The sequence below is a fragment of the Sciurus carolinensis genome, chromosome 14 (assembly GCF_902686445.1).
Source record: "Sciurus carolinensis chromosome 14, mSciCar1.2, whole genome shotgun sequence".
In the NCBI taxonomy this organism is placed as follows: domain Eukaryota; kingdom Metazoa; phylum Chordata; class Mammalia; order Rodentia; family Sciuridae; genus Sciurus; species Sciurus carolinensis.
The window spans coordinates 75,919,102-75,938,574 of record NC_062226.1 but is presented as its reverse complement, the minus strand read 5'-3'; the positions used below and the strand labels follow the sequence as shown (position 1 = coordinate 75,938,574).

At 38.7% G+C, this 19,473-nt stretch overlaps 1 protein-coding gene across 1 annotated transcript in view; it reads right to left on the bottom strand.

Moving 5' to 3' along the window:
* The window catches only part of Ostf1 (osteoclast stimulating factor 1), a 58,533-nt gene that overhangs the window by 9,680 nt on the left and 29,380 nt on the right, over positions 1-19,473 (bottom strand). The window contains exons 3-7 of the mRNA XM_047524465.1: positions 9,007-9,057; positions 5,458-5,521; positions 3,730-3,783; positions 1,959-2,066; positions 1,029-1,078 (exon numbers count right to left, since the gene is read on the bottom strand). Coding sequence (XP_047380421.1) covers positions 1,029-1,078; positions 1,959-2,066; positions 3,730-3,783; positions 5,458-5,521; positions 9,007-9,057 — 327 coding nt within the window. The remainder of the gene's footprint in view (positions 1-1,028; positions 1,079-1,958; positions 2,067-3,729; positions 3,784-5,457; positions 5,522-9,006; positions 9,058-19,473) is intronic.

Sequence of the window (19,473 nt, the reverse complement as noted above, 5' to 3'; positions counted from 1 at the left end):
AAAGTAGACTTGGATATTTCCTTATAATAATGGAAAACTCACTAATTCTGAAAACAAAATGGCATTCTCAAAAGCAACCCTAGAAACAAGAATATCATGGAGCCACCATCTTCAAAATTCTGAGGGAAACTATTTTCAACCTAGAATTGTGATCAGTCAAATAATCAATCCTAAGCTTCTCTTTCTCAGGAATCTTCTAGAAGATGATCTCCAACAAAGGAAGACACAGGATCCAGAAAAGTGACAACAGGGCAGAAAGGGGAAGGCAATTCCCAGGAAGATGGCAAAAAGTAGCAGAGATGGAATTTCTCAGATTGGAACATGAAGGTGAAGAGCTATAAGAAGGATGAGTCCAAGGAGATTAAAAAAAAAAAAAGTTCATAGATTATCTTATACAGACTACCAAGAGAGTATAAAACAGTGTAGCAGTCCTAGTGAAATAAAGAAAAAGCCAAATAAAAGTCAATAATTAAATACAGAAACAAAATGTTATACAGGCAGTGAACATTCCTTAGTGGTAATAATGTAAACATTATACAAAGAAAGAAAGGTTGGATGCTGGAGTACTGAAAGATGGGAACTGCGGCAGCTGACAAGCTTAAACCTTTGTTAATCACATAGGAAGCAAAACTACACATGAAGATGATATACGACCACACAGCTCCATCAGTCTATTCCTGAGTAACACAAAGATACACACAGGAAGAAAGAGCTAAAAGCTGAAAGTAATGCACAAAGAGGAGAGAGGTAGGTATTTTGGGCTCTGTACAATTTAAATATTAATACAGTAGTAACCGTGTTTAAAAACTATGTACTAAGGGCCAGGGGTGTGGTCAGTGGTAAAGGGCTTGCCCAGTATGCTTGCAGCCCTGGCTTCAAAACCCAGAACTGCAAAATGAACAATCAAAAGCAAAAATCTATGTGCTTACAGTATTTTGAGTAAAATATTTTATGTGCCCTTAAGTTGCACTGTGCCAAAGAGAATAAGGCAGGTGTGTTAAACATTTCCTCATACTGAGCAATCTCACCTGTTGGTTCAGTTCAATATTTGGCTGAGTAAATAGCACTTCCACTATATCTGAAATTCAAATAGAAGAGATATTTCTTAAGAATGAAAAGTAAAAGTCTAATAAAACCAAGCATAATAATATCTAAAGAGAGGATTCTTTAGCAGAATCTTCAAGAAAATTCTTATGATAAATTTCTCAAGATTTCTGTAAAGAAAAAGCTTAAGAGTCTAAAAGAAGTAGAAATATTTTAGGGAAAAACATTTTTTCAACAGTTTTGGTTTTTGCATTTTCATATGATAGTTATTATAGGAATAGTTTCACACTTGCCATGATACTTAGTATTCATAAAACTAACATATAATTAGCTAAAATAAGAGTCACAGATTTTCCTTTGGTTATGCCCTTTAATTTGTCAGGCTCTTTGTTTCCCATTGGAGGGTTTATTTTTCTGGTATTGTATTGTAGACAGAGGTAGACAGTGGTAGATGTTCTGACCAGGATGAAATATACCCAGAACTTCAACTTGTCATCTTACTGATTATAACCAAGTATCCATCAAATCATACCCTTAAGCAACACTGTCTCCCTTCTCAATCTACCAGTGTGCATTAAACTTAAAATGCAAAAAGCGAAGCTAGAGAAGACAGTTCCGCTCTTGTCTTCTGTAAAATTAAAAAGTGGGTTTGTTTTTATATTACTGTTGTTTTCTGGTGACATTTCTAAGCCTGTGAGAGGAAAAGAAGTTTCCAGTCTTTCAAGTGAGAGGTCTGTGAAGTGGGGCTGAACCACTGTTGCACAGGGCTTCCAGGAACAAGGCTTTTGACTGATATTCTAAAAGATTTGCAAAAAGCAGCCAACATTTTTCTTTTTTGTTTTTTTTCCATTTTTGTAAATCTGGCTCCCTTAGGTGAAACACAGAGATTTATTTATAATGACAAAACGTATTACCTTTATGGCCACCATGACAAGCCCAGTATAAGGCAGTACTTCCAGCCTTGTCTAAGCCGTTAACACCCACTCGGTTGTCCAAACACTCTCTCAACCAGCTCAAGTTGCCTGAAAGAATTTTACATTTATAAAAACACAAGAAAAGGGTTTTTCTACTTTGTTGTGCTTTTAAATCAATTCCATCCTTTATAAATTCCCACTTGCAATGGACTAATCAACAAGTCTTCAATTAAGACCTGTCCACTAATGCATTTACTATGGTATTTTGACTCCCAGTTTGTTAATGGAAAGCATTAACATCAATTTTTAATGGTAGGTTGATGGAAAAAGTTACCTAAGTAGCTCTACTTGAGGTATTTCTACTCTGTTAAAAAAATCATGTATGTGTGCATATCTATATATTTTTTTTCTTTCCTTTGCAAAATTCTGGACCTTAGAAGAAAAAAGTTAAACCTAGGTGCAAACAGAAACTATTCATACATTAAAAATGCATTTTAGGCTAGGCCTAGAGGCACATGCCTGTAATTCCAGCTTCTCTGGAGGCTGAGGCAGAAGAATCTCAAGTTGAAAGCCAGCCTCAGCAATTTAGTGAGGCCCTAAACAACTGAGCGAGACCCTGTCTCAAAATAAAAAATACAAAGGTCTGGGGATGCAACTTGGTGGTTAAGCACCCTGGGTTCAATTCCCTGGTATTCTCCCCACTTAAAAAAAATGCGTTTTAGTTCTTACAAGAGAAGAAACACTAACCTACTCAAAGTTTCTGCTCTTACATGGTTAAGTATAACTATTAATTTAAAATCTTCAGACTAATACCCTAAGTATCTAATTTACCAAGAATTTTTAAAATATCAGGTTAGTAGTTTTAAACCAATAATTTCCTTTTGCACATTCAGATTTCAAAAAGATCTATAGCAAAACAAAATGGAGCTTGCTGAGGCTTTACCAAAATGCCCTATTATCTACAGCAGCGTCTTTCAACATCATCGCTACTGCCATTTGGGACTAGGGAATTCTTTGTTGTAGTAGCACCTTTAGCAACATTCTCAACCTCTATGCTCAAGAAAAATGCTCATAGCATCCTTCCAGTCATGACAGTACAATGTCTCCAAATGTTGCCAAATGTCCCCAGGGTTTACAGGGAAGAACTACCCTAGTTGAGAATCACTGATGTGCAGGAGAAAGCCCGATCAGAGGCCCATCATTGTTTGGCCATGGCTCTTCCCCAGACTAATTCCTGTTGCTCACTTCCTCCCTTTCCAAACCCTCTCACATCAATATTCTCTAAAATGTTCTACCCTAAGAATGTCTCCACATGCCTGCCCACCAGGTACTCACTCCAGCAACTACATTCTGTTTAATTTAAACACATTTCTATTGCTGTGCTTATCACACTGTATTTTAATGGACAGCCACACATCTCGCTCCTCTGCCTGACTCTGAGCCTCAGAAGCCAGAGGCCTGCCATTCCATGTGCCTATGACATGGAGCACAGAGAAGGTAAAACACTCAAAAGTGTTTGTTGGTTAACATTTTAAAATTAAAGTCACACTTACCCATCTAGGGTGACAGAAGTCAGCCCAGAGAAGGTCTCTGGGGGAGGCAGGGATTTAACTGGGAAGGTATATAAGGGAACATGCTGGAATGGTAGAAATGTTCTAGATCTTCATTTGGATGTTCATCCATGGTGTATTTTAAAACTCATCAAGCTGTGTAATTAAAATCCATGTATTTTACTGTACTGTACCCTTCAATCAAAAAGAATCACACCTACCTCTTTTTGCAGCTTCATGCAGTGGATTGTCAATGGATTCTGCCTGCTCAGCCACTAGATTGAAATAAAAAGTGCAAGTCCAATGTTGAGAGTGCCCCAGTGATTCACTGAAGCTGCTTATGCCCCACAGTCCCCTGGCTTTACGAGTGCCTGAGTCTCAGACAATACAGCTTCCCTTACTTTTATGTGGATAAAAAAACACCAGAAAATCAAATTGATAGTGCCTGCTTTAAAAGAAGCTGAATTATGTGTTAAATGAAACCAAGCCAAGCAATAAGGCAATAACACAGCAATTAACTGGAAATATAAATGAAACCATATTCCTGACCCAAATACCAGTTTACTCAAGTATTTCATAAACAAACTTAGTCAAAAAATGCAAAAGAAAGCTTCTGATGTTAATTTTTTTCATTCTGTAAAATACCCTATTTTGAAGATACCTGAAAATAATTCTAATTCCCTGTGTGTGTGTGTGTGTGTGTGTGTGTGCAGATAGGAGAGGGTGGGGAAAATATTTCACTTCCTGTGTTCAGAAAGGACAATCAACAGACCTGCTTGCCTCTAGGAAGGGGTGTTCACTGTGGTCCTAGAATGAGCAGCAGTGCCCAAAAGAAGACTGTGACTTAAGGGTAACGTCAGGATCACTTCTGCCATTAAAAGGCTGTAACAGGACACTGCTTTGGCTATGGGGATTCCCAAGCAGCAGAAAGACATTTTTCACCTTCAGTGTCTATGGTCAAGGTTTGAAATGGAGTGCACAGTAAAGGTATATCTGGCATTTCAAAGGCTTAGAGGAGAATAAAAAATTTTTAAGTGTTTTTTTAGGACAAAGAAGAGTATCACCCTTAGGCCAGGGTACACGGGGACCCTATTCAGGGTCCCATGACCTCAGAGTTTTGAAGGACCTCCCTGGACATTTTCTAAATCCCTCTCCAATACCTACAACTGGTGCCAAATGCCAGTTCTCAGGATTCACATCATGCTAAAGTCTGAAGAGATCTTAGAAGTGATCTGAATCCAATCATTTCATCATATAGATGAAGAAACTTAATCCCAAAGGTATCAGTTAGGTGTCTGAACTAAGGTGCCCTGTTATTGAGAAGTGGAAGGCAAAGGATCAAAACCCAGGATCCTCGTTTACCAATCCTGTGCTCTTTTGACTTTGCTGATTTCCACTGAAGTGTTTCTGTCTGTTTTGTCCCTCTTCCAACTAGAGGCAGCTTCATGGCAGCAGCCACGTCTCAGTGTTCGAGGTCCCCATACTGCCATGATGAGCATCTAGTGAACATCACTGCCCCAAACAGGAATTAACAAGTGTGTGGTGGGGGAGTTTTCTTCATAACAAACAAAAGGGCTAGTCCAAGAAACAACTGGGAGATTCAGTTTAACAGCATGAAAAGAATTACATTAAGAGCTGAACAAAGTAAAACCATAAGGGTTTCCTTGGAAACCTTGTTTTTTTCAAGAATGCTAAAATATGTTCTCTTAAGCCAAAGAGTCAGACCCAAGCACATCTGGTGTTCATGGCCATTTTATTAACAGGAGGCTCAGAGAGTGGAAAATGTCCTATTCTAGCAAAGACTCCACTCAATTCTTAGTTATACCAGCCTGAACACACCTGATCGCTTCTGAATTCTCAGCCCAGCTGTAAGCAGAAAGGTCCCTAGAACCAGATAATTAAGAAGGAACACAGTATAGCTGAAGTAAAGCCACCTGGGCAACACTTACCATAGTTGCTTGGAATTAGCCCAGTCCTGCCTTTACAGGTTCCTTTCCACCAGTTGGTATCACTCTGGTGAAAGAAGAGTTGAATTAAGTGGCACTAAATCCTGTCTGCATTTAGTCACTTTTTTGGGGGGGTGGGGAGGGGGGTAATCAGGTATTGAACCCAGGGGTGCTTAAACACTGAGCCCAGCCCCTTTTTTATTTTTTATTTTGAGACAGGGTCTTGTTAAGTTGCTGAGGCTGGCTTTGCACTTGGGATCCTCCTGCCTCAGACTCCCCAGTGGCTGGGATTACAGGTGTATGCCACCATGCCTGGCTACATTTAATCCCATTTAGCTCACAGGGTGCACCAGTACCACAAAATGTACATCAGCCCTGACCACGCTGATCAAGTTCCCTCAAACCCTAGCTATGGGATTCCATTTCCCTTACCACTAAATTACAAGCATACAAGCATTCTCCCGTAACCAAATACACATCATCGCACTCTTTCAACAATCAAGCAAATCAGTGACAATATGAAAAACCAGAGGGAATTAAATTAAACTAGCTACGGAAGTTTTTTGTACCATTTTGTCTCATCTTTCAGATATTTATGTTTTTTCTAAAGATCTATTTATTTTACTTTCATTTTTGGAGTAACTGTGTGTTGGTGGTTCTGGAAATCAAACCCAGAGCCTCATGTATTCTAGGCAAGGACACCACCACTGAGTTACATGCCTAGCCTTTGGGCAACTTTTATTACAGAAAAAAATGCAAACTGATACAAAAGTAGAAAGAAGAATATAATAAACCACTTCCCAACTGCATGAATCATTTCTTCTTGGCCAATACTGCTTCACATATGTCCCTCATTCCCAATCTCCCTCCCCTCTGGCGTTATTTCAAGGCATCATATTATTTCACAGGTAAATATTTCAATATTTAAAATACTTGAAGTTGGTAAGAACTTCTTTGAAAGATAAATACCATTATCACAGCTTTAAATTGTTTTCAATAATAGTTCCTTATAGCAAATATCTGGATCAATAATCTAATTTCCCAGTTGCCCCATAACTTGGGATCCCAAATAAAAACCATACAATGTAAGTTATTTGCCTCCTACAAATCCCTCCCATTCCTTTTTTGCCCCTTGCAATATATTTATTGAAGAAATCAGTTTGTTCTGTAGAATCTCAGTTTGTAATTTGCCTGTTGTACACCTGTGTTATCATTAAACACACTCCTCTGTTCCCTGTATTGCCTATAAACTAGTAATTAGTTCTAAAGCCTTAATTAGATTGAGCTTGAGTTTTTTTTAGCAAGGTTATTTCATAAGTAGTATTGATTTCTTCTATCAGGAAACATAATATGTGGTCATCTCTGTTCCTGTAATTTTAGTTGCTATTGACGACCATAGTCTAGATCCATTATTTCATAGGGGTTTCAAAATGGGGACATTTTATCATTCTTTTCATTTCAATAACTAGTGTTATCTCTTTAAAGAGAAACTTTCCCTCATCAGCTCTCAGGTTACCAAGAGACTCATAGAGAAAGAGTAAAATTAATGCTGATTCTTTCCCCATTTTATTCCAGTTGTCAAAATAAATAGCTAGTTCCCTAGCAATCTCACACTGACCAGATATGTTTATTCTGAACTACCACTAGGAACTCATAAATCTAAGCATGGTCAGTGTGTTTCAATCCTTGGGAATTGTTGCCCAAAGTGATACTCATCCTCTCTTGTCTTGGGACAGTGGAAGCTTCTTCAAGTTAGTTCCTGAGTTCTTCTAATGTGATCTTAGTAGTCTTTGGGAGCTTCTTGTTTTCTAATATCAAGGTATTCCATTTTACCTTAAGCCTTTATTGCCCCTGATTTGATATCAACCATTTCCCAAAGGAGCCTTGTTCCTTTTCATGGAAAATAACATATTATTGGCTTGTGCATTTTTTCTAGGCCCTTTCAAAGAACAGAGCAAGGGCTATTTTTTGTTTGATTTTTGATAAAATATAACATATTTCCAAATCAAATGAAGGGCTGCTGTTTCTACTTAACCTCACTGTCTTACCTCTGTGTAACCTCCTCTCTGCTGCAAATCCTGGTGATCAACTTCACTGGCCTGTGACTTACTAGCTCTTGGTCACACACATGCAACAATCTCAGAATTAGCAACGCAAACACTGCCCAACTTGATCATGGGTAAAAACAGTTCACTTTTTTAGTTTCCCTTTGGCAGGTCTTTCAGTTCTTTGTATATATTCTACCAGGAATGTTCAAACTGTCAAAGTCACTTGGAATACATCTTCTCTGTATGGTTATGGCAATTACCAGGGTATAATTAAGGTCATTGGATTCATTCTGCTTTTAGTTTTTAGGAATTACTTTTTACTACTTGATTTTATAACTCTATAAAAGCTTACATGATTCCAAAGTCAAACCTTAAAAACAAAGTGTGTTTTTTTTTAAAATCGATTTTCTATGTTCCCTCTATCCTATTTCCTTTCCTCCATACAGAGAAAACTAATTTTTAAACTTTATTTTATGACTCGCCCTTTCACCTTTTAAATTGAGGAAAACAGAGGTATATGTATATTCTCTTTCTTAGATAAATGAGGGCATATTATATGCATTTTATTACCTTGTTGTTTTTCAACTATTGTTGAAATAATAATAGCAGTGTGATGGTTTGGATGTGAGGTATCCCCCAAAAGCTCACATGTGAGACAATGCAGGAAGGTTCAGAAGAGAAATGACTGGGTTGTAAGAGTCTTAACCCAATCAGTGAATTAATCCCTGATGGGATTAATTGAGGTGGTAGGGTGTGGCTGGAGGAGATTAGAATTGGGGTGTGGCTTTGGGGTATATATTTTGTATCTGGAGAGGGGAGTCTCTCTCTCTCTCTTCTCTCTCTTCTCTCTCTTCTCTCTCTTCTCCCTCTTCTCCCTCTTCTCCCTCTTCTCCCTCTTCTCCCTCTTCTCCCTCTTCTCCCTCTTCTCCCTCTTCTTCTCCCTCTTCTCCCTCTTCTCCCTCTCCCTCTCCCTCTCCCTCTCCCTCTCCCTCTCCCTCTCCCTCTCCCTCTCCCTCTCTCTCTCTCTCCCCTTCCTGATGAAGGGAGGTATTTCCCTCTGCCACATTCTTCCTCCATGATGTTCAGCCTCACCTCGAGCCCTGAAGAATGGAGTCAGCCTTCTATGGACTAGGACCTCTGAAACCATGAGTCCTCAAATAAACCTTTTCTCCTCTATAATTGTGCTGCTCAGATAAGTCACAGCGGTGAAAAGCTGACTACAACAAGCAGATAGAGATATTTTTCATTCCTTCATATGACTGCATAATATTCCATTTGTGGATATACCAAAGTCTGTTCACTATTTTCCTAATGATGAACAGAAGGGCTACTTTCAATCTTATGCAACTATAAATTGGAACCAAATCAACAGACTTATGCATATGTATTTTTGCTTACATAAACAGTTAAATCATTTACAATGTTATGGCTATGTGCAACAGTGTTATGTTTTATATCTTTAGTACATATGTAGAATTAATTACAGAATGTTAGCTGGGCTTACCATGTCAGTGATGTAGATAATGTCGCCTTCCTCAAAATACAATTCATCTGGCTAAAAGGAAAACAAAAAGTTTGACTCCATAACATTTTTTATGAATTAGAATATAATAATTTCTTTAATTATATAATTCTAAATTCTAAAGCATCCTGATACACACTGTGCTTTTGTATACTTAAATCAATACAGAAACAATATTATACAACTTTATAAACTAACACATGAATAAAAAGCTGAATTTTTCCTGATAAATTTCAAAGATTTTATATATCTAACAAATAGGCATTCTTTACAAAGAGAGCTTATATTTTTTCACAACACATCAAAATGGAATATTAACAAAATGGCTTCCTTATAGAAATCCCAAAAGATGATATATTTTTTTCTTAAAAGGTTAAATGACTAGAATTAACACCATGAAAAATACCAACATCTGCTATTTGTTTATTTTGAGAAAAGCATCATCCTATCTCTCAGGTTCAGACAGAATGAACTTTTTATGTGTAAGAATAATTAATACATAACTCGACCATCAATAAGGCTAAAGAGCCAAAAGATAAGAAGCAGTTAGAGTCTAGAAGCATAGTAGTTCTTAAGGCTTAGCTAATTACATAGTCCACACGTGCTCTGGCCTGTACCAACAAAACAACCTACAATATGTCTGAATAGAGCTCACACTTTAATTAAACATCTTTTTCCCATCGGAGATTAAATCACGACTTTCTGAGTAAATAGGACACTGCCTATTGAGAGTGAATTTCAGATACGGGGTGATGTTTACATTGGCAGGCTGAGTGAAAAATGTAGGGCACAACATTTCACACAGGATAAGATCACACCTATGCATGAAATATGCATAGAAAAATTTCCAGATTCTCTATCATGGGCATGTATTACTTTGATAAATACTGGTGTGGAAAACATCTTGAAAAAGATTTTGCTACTTCTGATTATAGTTAGGATTCCATACAAATAAAAATTATACCAGTGAGACAAATTACTTCATCCATTCATTTTTCCCTTTGTTTACCTCCCCTGAGTACCAGACTGAGGCAAGTAAATATGACTGCACTCACAAGATGTTTCATTTAAAAACTGATCCATATTATTATTGTAACTATTTGTCCCTGAATACAAATAAAGGCTATATCAACTACATCATCCTCTAACCAACCACAATACACACCATGTAGTTGCAAGTTGTATTCGATTATAAAATATAAAAAATGATTAAGTAATACCCTCCCAAAATAGCCAGATTCTTTTAAAAGGTAACTCCCAAAAGCATTTTCAGTATTGACACTTTGATTTACATAGACTAGACTTACACATAGTACAAGCTATGCAAAATTAGTTAAGCCTGCAAGACCTGATCACATGATTTTCATTTTATTTGAAATAAATGCTTAGGAGAGAAGAAATCAAAGAGTTTTAAGATTTTCTCTAATCTGTCTCTAATTTAATGATCGATGACTAATATTACTGCCAACACTCAATAAAAATGCAAAGTGAACAGGGAAACAAACTGTTTTAGTGTTTGCCCCAAGCTGACTCACTCTCAAGAGGCCAAAAGAGGATGCCTTCATGCCTCAGCACTCCAGCCGGACATGGTGGCCACCCTAGAAGAGTGTGACTGGCCCTCACTGGCAATTTTAACACAACTTAACTAATTTCTCCTTTGTGAGGCAGGAAGGAAAGGGATGGGAGAATGAAAAAAGTAGAACGATGTAAGAAAAAAATACGATAAATGTGAACTGTAGCTTTTTTCCTGGGGTCACTTGGCATTCCTTGGAGTTCTGTAAGAGGTCAATACCTGAAGAGATCTTGCCCATCTTAGAACGGTTCTGGGCATTCTCATTCTGTATTTGCCCACTAATGTCTCACATTGAATCCTCCTCTTTCAGGGCTTTCAGAGAAAATAGGAGTTGCCTTTCCCTGCCATTGTAGCCTTTTTTTTTTTTTTTTTTTTAATTGAAAAGATCAAGATTGCCTAAACTTTCACTTTTATTTTATTTTTGGAACCATGATTTGGACTCAGGGGCACTTAACCACTGAGTCATATCCCTAGCCCATTTTATTTTTTATTTTGAGACAGTCTTACTAAGTTGCTTAGGACCTCGATAAGTTGCTGAGGCTGGCTTTGAACTTGAGATCTGCCTGCCTCAGCCTCATAAGCCACTGGGATTACAGGCATGTGCCATGTAATCCCAAATTACATTACCTGGCCAAATTTCCATTTTTAATAACCTCACTCACCCTTGAAACAAAAAGACATTACAAAAAGGTACCCAATAACTAAAAAATAAAAATAAAAAAGGTGTATGCACATATGTGCATAACACATGTACATACAAAAACCCTGTGATTAGTCTTTCCTATGGAAGGGAGAATGGGAAGTAACTATCTCCTGCGTACAGGGCTTTGTTTTTGGTGATAAAAATGTTCTGGAACTAGACAGAGGTGGTGGTTGAAGAACATTGTGACTGAACTAAACATCGCTGAATTGTTCATTTAAGGTGGTTGATTTTATGTTATATGAATTTTACTTCAATTTTTTAAAAAGTAATAAAGTCAAAAACTCAATTGAGACTCTGTGTCTCTCTTAAGTAATTCTTGTCCTTCGTGGTTTGATAAAGTGCATCACTTGGAGAATGCTGCTAAGTCCAGTCATTTCGATACTCTCAGTGCTGATTCAGTTTTTAAATTAATGGCTGCTGTCCAATAGTGGCGTCTGCCACAAGCCACCCATTAGGGCAGAATGGTTTCTCAACTGAGGCAACAACAGGCAGTTGATTTCTGTCAGGTAGAGAAAGGTCTTGCTACCTTTTTTTCATTCTGAGCAATGACAGTGGACAGTTTATTTTCTTTTAATCAATAGCTCCAAACTAATACCAGTTCTTGCAAAATATCTTTTTACAAAGAAACTAAGTAGCTTTTCCTGACCTGGCTCAGGAGGTGATCCACCAAAGTCTTCAGACTGCTGGGGGCAGTAGAGACAACAAGGTAATTTTGTGATTTTAAAATCAGATTTTACCTGCAATATTCCATTAGGAAACTATGAGCAAGACAACTGACGTAAACTGTTAGATGAGGTCCTACTTTTAAATTCCTGGCATCGAATTCATGGAACAGAAATAGGAAAAGAGGGACACAATGAAGTCAGCGCATCTCTATTTCCAGCATGTTCTTTGGTTTTTAACCACATTCCTCTTTCCTCTCTCCTTGAAAAACCACAAGGTATCAGAACAAGTAAGCTGCTGGACAAAGTGGGTAACACATTCACATTCCTGTTCCATGTATTCTTAGTAACATAAGATTATGCAAATATATACTATATGGAAAGTTTAGAAAAACTGTGATATACTTTTGAAATTGTTCAGATCTGACAATTAAAGCCTCCAAAATTAATTAAAAAAAAACAAGTTCTTTGTAAATGTTTTCATTTAATATTTTATAGCATTTATAATGTACCAGACATAGGTCTGGGCATTAACAAGTATTAACTAATTTAATTCTCACCAACAATACTATGAAGTGTTGCTCTTCTTGTTGTTACAGATGAGAAGCTTGCCCAAGGGCACAAAGCAGGTACATGGGAGACCCTGACCTTGAATCAAAGCATCAGGTTGTGGGGTCTCTGTTCTTTACCATCCATACTTTCTCCCATACAGAAGCATGATGCAGCCATTACTAGCTATCACAGTGTCATGACCACGTTAAGACCGGTGGCCTTGTTATATAAACTGTCATTAGTCACTTCCCACCCACTAATAACATAGTACAACAAAAGCCATAGCAGCACCTTTTACTTGCAAAGCATACTTGACCTCATTTGTTCCTTGAAACAACTTCCAGGTAGGTCTAGATCAGGGGTGTAATCTCTATTTCACAACCAGACCCAGAGAAGTTAAAAGAATTCGCCACACATCAGAGTGAGGAGCAGGGGGGCTCTGCATTATGTTTAGAGTTGAATTCTAGAGCTGCTTTGGGGAGGAGCTATAAACCTGCCCAGCAAACCTTTACTAATCCATGCTCCTCCAGCACACAAAGCTGTTCTGCCCCATCTTGACAATGGTCTATCCAGTGTCGGCAGATGTCTGTGTGACACTTTACTAGCTTAGGGAGAAGTAAGAACCAAATGGGACTGGGTGCTCCAGGACTACCCCGCCTTTATGCAAGATACTTGAGAAGTGGGGTGGCAGAAGATCTGGGAGCCACAGTGGCCTCAGGTTCTACCTGTTCCGTGGGCACTGCTGTCACTATCCCTTGGGGTGGAACAATCCCTAAAACCAGGGCCCAGGCCTGCCCAGCATATTGCACATGTTGACAGAGGTCCCTGGGTATCCAGATCAGCTCTTTAGTCTTGTGTGGTCACAGGGACTAAGGAGGCCAGGTCAGTTTGGGATGTGCCATGATATATCTGTCCCTGCAGTGAAGACGGCTGCTAGGCATGGGGCAGAAAGACCAAACTGAGCTTCCAGCATTGACCAAGAGAAATTCTCATTCCGAAACAAATGCAAATGAACCTAGTTCTCAGATGATATTCAAGATTTAACAACAGGACGGGCATGGACACCTAACCAGTCACGAAGGCCTGTGGGTGCTGAGGGCTACCTGTTATACCATAGGTGACCCCTTCGATATAGGGATGGATAGGAGGGGTTGAGGGGAGGACTGTGGGGCAACAGGGCTTGGGTGGTCATTTATAACACAGACTAGGTCCTTGGTACCAGACATATTAAAAAACTCATTTATAGTAACACCTTAAATACAGAATTATTTTAAAAACCTTAATTCATTAGTGCGTATTTTCTTCTGTGCATTCAAAACTAGCTAAGTTTTTTTGAAAGCTATGGAGAAATTCCATTCTGGAGCATAATTGTAGGTAATACAATCAATGTATCACTAAATTAAAAAATATTAAACATCTATTAATATAACAACCACTACCCCTTTAAATAGTAACAATTACTCCTTAATTAGTAATAGCTTCACATGTAATCTCTCTTAATTCTTATTAAACCATATGCAATTATTATTATTCTCACTTTATAGATGCAAACATAGGGACAGAGAGGTTAGGTAATTTGCTTAAGGTCACACAGCTGGTAAGGAGGTAGAGCAAATCCTAAAGCCTAGTGTAGGCTCTAAACTCTTGTGTACTTTGGCTTCCCTGAACATTGTGGCATCAAGTAGGACTGAAATAGCAAGTGTTCAGAAAGAAGTTCAGAGGTAGAAGAGGCATCCCACTGCTAGCTGCAGGGGCCAAAAAAAGAGTTTATGGAAGAGGAAGTAGATCCTGTGAGCTCAGAAGAGACAACACCATGGGTCCAAAAAGGGTCCAGACTTAGGATCTCTTCTTTTTATTTCTTGCCTTTTTTGGTACTGGGATTTGAACCAGGGGTACTTAACCACTGAGCCACATCCCCAACCTTTTTTTTTATATTTTATTTTAAAAGACAGGGTCTCACTGAGTTTTTTAGAACCTACAGATCCTCCTACCTCAGCCTCCCCAGCTGCTGGGATCACAGGCATGCGCCACCACACCTGGCCAGACTTAGGTTCTACTGTGAGTCGAATCCTGCCTGGATGGTCTCCGAAGGGGAAGGAACGGTGCAAGCGGGGCTGGAAGGGGGCTGGACTACAGAGGACCATATCTTTAGTCAAATAAAGACATGAAGCCAGTGGAGGGATTAAAGCCACATTTTAGTGCGGGAAGCCATCCATGAATGGTGTGAGAACCAGGCAAAGTGTGAGCCATTAGACAGGAAAACCTGGTCTCAGGAACTCACAGCTGGATATCCAGCTGTTTGCCTGAGTCAAGTGGTAACCTGTTGGAGCTCACTGCTGAAGGTTCAAACATAAGCACCAGAGATGGGAATGATCCACCAGAGTCAAACAGCTTGCTAATTCCCACCCCTATCCTGTTTTTTTGCTCCAATAAACTTCTACCTATCCCTTTTGATCTATACTGCTATAAATAAAGCTTCTTTGTTAGAGCCAGACCCTTCTGCATGACTCAACCAATTACATCCCTGCTTTAAAGATATTCTTGCCTTTTGTCTTATTTTCTGATATATAAATTTCAAAGATTCTATTTCAGAGCCAGCCCAACTCTCCAACGTGAACCCTTTTTCTTGCCCACATGGGATGTGAGGGAGAACTGGCACAGAACAGGGACCATTTGGGAGCAATTTGGGAATGGGAAGATTACAGGTGGGTGCTTAGCCTCCTCTCATGGAAACAGAGAACACACCCGCAGAGTACTTTTTTGAGAGAGAGAAGAGGGAAGAAATCTTGCACATAGGGAGACCATAAACACAGAGAATTCAAACTCTAAAAGAAAGAGATCTATCCAGCTGTACTTGATACCCTGCTCAAAAGTGGGCATTCAGTGGAAAGAGCACAACGTTTGCAGTTCTTGCAAGGGGTAACAAACTTGGTTGCTCTGGATCTAGCAGACTGATCAGCAAGCCTGCCTCCACCCGGGGCCTTTGCCGGGAGCAACCTAGCTGAGTTAGATGCAGGAGTTTGAAATGCTGGGAGAGAGGATCCTAATCAGGAATTCAGGGAAAATTTCAAACCAAAAAAAGGGAAAATAATTGGAAAGTTTCATAATAGCCATTACCTATAAGATAAGCAAGTTGTAAAACTGACTTTCAGTATCTATACAGTGTCTATAATTTTGTCACTTAGCCCATTATTAGAGACAAAATCAAATCATACATTGGTAAAAACTAGGACTTCTTTTCCTGTAATGCCCTCTTCAGCTCACTAACATTGACTTTAAAAATTCTCACATGCCTAATAGGTAACTTTTACTAATTTTCCTGGCCAAATAAAAATATTTATTAAGTCACTTCTTACTGTTTAAATACTTGCACAATGCTAGGCCATTGCCTACAATTTAAGGCTAATGATACTCCAGCTTATATCAACTTTTTCCTATAATTTTAAAAAATAAAAAGGGGGAAACAGAATCCTACATAAACCCACTAAATCTCACAAATTTTTTTAAAGTTTTTTTTGTTTTTTTGGGGTGCTGGGGATTGAACCCAGGGCCTTGTGCTTGCAAGGCAAGCACCCTACCGACTGAGCTATCTCCCCAGCCCCTAAAGTTCTTTAAGTTGTGATATTAAAAGTCTCATCACTGCTGAGCAACACATGGAGCAACAGAATAAACCAAATTCAATAAAACCATAGGATAGAGGTTATACTTTTATATCTCCAGAAAAACCAGCCTATCATTGTAGAGACAACTGAAGGACCTGACACTTCAGACTGAATAAGAGGGAGGTAATAAGACTCCAACCACAGTGTTTATAGCCATGCTGTCTTTGTTGATCTGTCCGGTAAGTAAAGTCCATGGAGAGACTCACTGAACCCATTTTCCAGATCCACCTTTAATGCATCTAGCAATATGGACTGGGGGATCCATCTCAGTATTTACTATTGGTACTCACATGATGGGAGATTTTACAGATAGACATATTACATTTATACATGCTACTGGATTTAATTATACTGGCTACAGTGGGAAGTTAGCTATATGCTGGTCCCATGATAAATATGCTGGCTATTTAAAGATAACTTTTGAGGAAAAGACAGCATAGGGAGGACCTAGAACAGCCAATCATACTGGTCCTTGGAAGTTAAGATTATATGTCTGAACAGTTATTAAAATGGGATTTTCTCATAACACATCAGTCATTTCCATGGAATATCCACCAATATCTTATTGCTCTAATCATTCTTCGATAGAATTTGGCACCTTTCCTAAATGGATGAAGTGTGCAAATGTCTTGCGAGTGCAACATAAAATCTATAACACTGGTGGATATGTTTTGAATTGATCTTCAAATATTGATAGAAGACAGTTACATCTGAATGTCACTTCCTCCAGAAGGTCCAAAGCCAGGAGGGTTGAACATGGCAGCACTGCCACTAATATACAATGGAATATTACTCTGCCATGAAGAATGATAAAATTATGGCATTTGCAGGCAAATGGATGAAACTGGAGAATATCATGCTAAGTGAGATAAGCCAATCTCAAAAACTAAAGGACGAATGATCTCACTGATAAGCGGATGAGGACATATAATGGGGGGTGGGAGGGGTTAGCGTTAGGGTTAGGATTAGGTTTAGGGTTAGGGTTAAGGAGGGTGGTAAGAATGGAGGAAGGAAGGACTGTATAGAGGGAAAAGAGGGGTGGGAGGGGTGGGGGGAAGGGAAAAAATAACAATGAATCAAACAACATTACCCTATGTAAATTTATGATTACACAAATGTTATGCCTTGACTCCACGTACAGAGAAACAACATTTGTTTACATTTGTTTACAATAAATAAATAAATAAATAAAAAATAAAAAGAATTTGCAGGCAACCATGTTTAATTTGAATTTTTAATAACAGTAGAAGATCTAAAAAGCTAGGAAAATAGATACCTAGAACTATTTTCAGAGTACAAAAATAAGATTAGATATACAATCCTTCTGATTTTTTTGAAACTCCATGTGATTCAGACTACTTCCTATTATTTGGGTATTATTTTGCACTACTAGTAACCATGTAATGAAGACCAAGTCAGAGCCCAGCAAACTGACTGATGTTACACTAAAAAGATCAGTAATTTACATTTGGGCTTCTAGCAGTTATTTCTTATTTGATGATAATTTGGGTCCCATATAGTTTAATGTATTCTTTCAGGCTTCTGTTTCTACATTTGCTATATCTAGGGGCACAGTCAATTCTGTCAAGATGCTATGACCCTTGGAAGTTTTGTTGGTGATATCCTAACTTTCAGGGAAGATGATATTCAAAAAAGATCTTTGGTGTTTAATTGTTGCCTCAGATTTTATCCATCTTACAGATGGGCCCCATACTTAACTTTATAGGCAGGAATCACAGGGAGGGTTCCTGCTATGGACTTCATCCTCTTATGCTTTAATTACTGGAAATGTTTAAGAGTAAGAAAAAACAATATTATAAAAATCATGTAATTTGTAAGAAATGAGCTTGTAACTAAGTTCATTTTCTTAATAATTTGGCTCAAACTACTTCCAAAGCCCTGTACAATTAGGTAAGTATTGATGAGAAGACTGATACTAAACGCCTTGGAAGTCACTGTCATAATATCGGTAATGAGCTTTCCACTCTCCAATTTAAACAAACACTTCAATAACATGCTAACTATAAATATGTCTGTGTTACTACAGCCAAATATAATGCTTCCCAATGGAACTAGAAAAAGGTTAAAAATCATCTAATGGGTGTTTGGCATAGCAATAATAATAGCCTGGATCTTATGGAGTTACATCATCACATCCAGGATATTCAGAAAAACAGAATTGATCTCATGGACCCTGCATCTCTAGCTGATCAAATATTTCATGAATTGAATGACTTTAATCCTGGAAATATGTTGAAACATTCTGCATGGTATATTATTGGAATGGTAAGTTCGCTACTAATTCTTTTTTGTATCATGGTAATAAGTTGGCGTAACCTCAGATGCAGGATCCAGGAATTCAAAGTAGCTGCCCATCATTTGCATTTAAAAAATAGAAAAAGAGGGTATTTGGGAAGTTATCGATGAACATTGTGAGAAGTGGGCAAATTTCAGCCATTAGACAGGAAAACCTGGTCTCAGGAACTCATAGTCGGATGTCCACTGTTGGAGGATGCCTGATTCAAATGGTAACCTGTTCCGGCTCACCACTCGAGGTTCAAGCACGAGCACTGGAGATGGAAATGACCCACTAGAGCGGAATGTCCTGCTTACCCCTACCCCTATCCTGTTTTTTGCTCAAAGAAGCTTCTACCAATCCCTTTTGATCTGTACCATTACCAATAAGGCAAGTGCAGGCTGCTTCTTTGTTAGAGCCAGACCCTTCTGGATGGCTCAAATGCTCACACCCACCCCTGCTTTAAAGATATTCTTGCCTCTTGTCTTATTTTCTGATATACAAATTTCATAGCTTTCATTTCACAGCCAGCCCATCCCTCTGACAGGACCCCTTCTCCCTGCCCCTGTGAGACATGAGTGAGATTTTAGGAACATCAATCTAGCAAGAATGAAGATGGAATGGAGAAGCTGTAGTCTGTATGCCAGAAGGGAGTCAACATACTAGGTCAAGATGAACCAAAGAGGGAGGAGAGGTCAGCGAGAAGAATCAAAGATGATGTCAACTAAGGACATGGGGAGGAGAGCAGGCCTCACTCTAGGCCAAGGGCCACAACAGAGAATGGTTCACTCATGGAGGGGCCCAAGGTAGCTGATGGCCATCCACTCTCCCCATGCTTATCCTCCTCAGGGTTCACGCAACCTGGGAACCAAGTGATAAGGACAACCAGAGGCATGAAAAGACAGTCCTCTCTGGGCCTCATACTACCATACCTGTTATGGATTTTTGTTTCCCCACCCAAAAAACTCTTATGTTGAAATCCTATCCCCCAGTATCTCGGA